Source organism: Labrus mixtus, chromosome 21, assembly GCF_963584025.1.
Source record: "Labrus mixtus chromosome 21, fLabMix1.1, whole genome shotgun sequence".
In the NCBI taxonomy this organism is placed as follows: domain Eukaryota; kingdom Metazoa; phylum Chordata; class Actinopteri; order Labriformes; family Labridae; genus Labrus; species Labrus mixtus.
The window spans coordinates 691379-692887 of NC_083632.1; the positions used below are offsets into that span (position 1 = coordinate 691379).

The 1509-nt window shown below is 36.6% G+C and overlaps 1 protein-coding gene across 1 annotated transcript in view; it reads right to left on the reverse strand.

The window, feature by feature from the left end:
* ankrd22 (ankyrin repeat domain 22) overlaps positions 1–54 on the reverse strand; it is a 7266-nt gene extending 7212 nt beyond the window's left edge. Inside the window, exon 1 of the mRNA XM_061029174.1 lies at positions 3–54. Coding sequence (XP_060885157.1) covers positions 3–23 — 21 coding nt within the window. The 5' untranslated portion in view covers positions 24–54. The remainder of the gene's footprint in view (positions 1–2) is intronic.
* Between the last annotated feature and the right edge of the window lie 1455 nt (positions 55–1509).

Consider the following 1509-nt stretch of genomic DNA (forward strand, 5'->3'; position numbering starts at 1 on the left):
ACCTCGGAGTAAACCAGACCCATGACTGTCGGCACGAACACACCTGGACGAGTGAAGTCATCGACACGTCCGCAGCATCACTTCCGCCCCCGCATTTCAAAATAAAGGTCAAATCTTTCGAAACCACACCTCTTTATCGTTTACGTAAATGTAAATTGAGTTTTCCTATTCAGGTTGTTTTAAAACATATTTATTTAATCTGCACAGAAACTCTTCATGGTGCGTTCATGAATATAATATAAAATCTTTAATTCAGATTTTGTCCTAAAGAGTAAAAATAAAGAAGGAAAGGTTTAATAAGACGAGATAAGGTAAAACTTTACTGAACCCTTACCCTTATCTCTGACACTTTACATATATTAAACATTATTAAAGCAGATAAGTTTACTTTTAAACTATGATAGTTAAAACTATGTCAGGATATTAAAACATCATGACCTAATAATAATGTTTGTTAGTGTAAATTCACACTTTTATTATCACACATTTCTGATCTATAGAGGAACTGCAACCATCTTCAAATTATTGTAACAACCTATCTCTGTATAAAACACTAACATGTGTACTTTTATTTTGAAACGTGTACTTCCTTTTTATAATTGGCTTTGTGTAACTTGACGTAATGACGTCACGGCGCTAACAGCTGTTCAAAGTGTCAAACATCAGGTTTGAACTCTGTTTTTAAATGTTTCACAGCTGGTCAATTATCGTTAATTAAACTTCATTTTTATTTTTTTAACTTTCCGTTTCCTGTCGGTCGTGGAAACTCTGCGCTCACCTGAGACAAGCTGACACACGCTGCAGGTAACAGGAAGTGCGTCACTGCTTAATTAAGGCCTGGAGCCAAACTGAAAAAAAATCAAATAATAAAGAGGACAGGATGAGACACGAACATCTCTGACTACAGGTCATTAAAACTCTGAGTTATTAAAGACACACCTCTGAGTGATTTAAATATTACATTAATATAAAGTCTGATTACAGACTAAAAGCTCCGCATTTTTCATTTAATGTAAAGAACATGAAGACTTTATTAAAGATATCTTCACAGTGATTACATTGAATTCACTAAACTAAAGAAAGATGATCATGAGGATCATCTTGTGTTTACTTTACTCTGATCGGTGTGATGACCATCAGCGTCCAGCAGGGGGAGGCAGAGCTCAACAAAGCAGCAGTTTTAATGTGTCGTCTTTTAAAGGGGACATGTTATGAACAATCTACTTCTTCAGTGTTTCTGAACATATATCTTTATAACCTGAGAGTCTACTGACCCACAACATGTGAAATAATCCATCCAGTCCTTTGTTTGTGGTCTGCATAAGTCTTACAACACAGAGAAGCTCTGTTTCTAATGTGCTCTCCTTGTGATGTCACAGTGGGATTCTGGTAAAATAAAAAAATCCCCTCCCCTCCCCTGGTATCTCCACCCATGGACTCCACCCCCAGACTAGAACAAAACTTTTGAGCAGGTCGGCCATTTTTATTCTCTCTACAGAGGAGTGATGT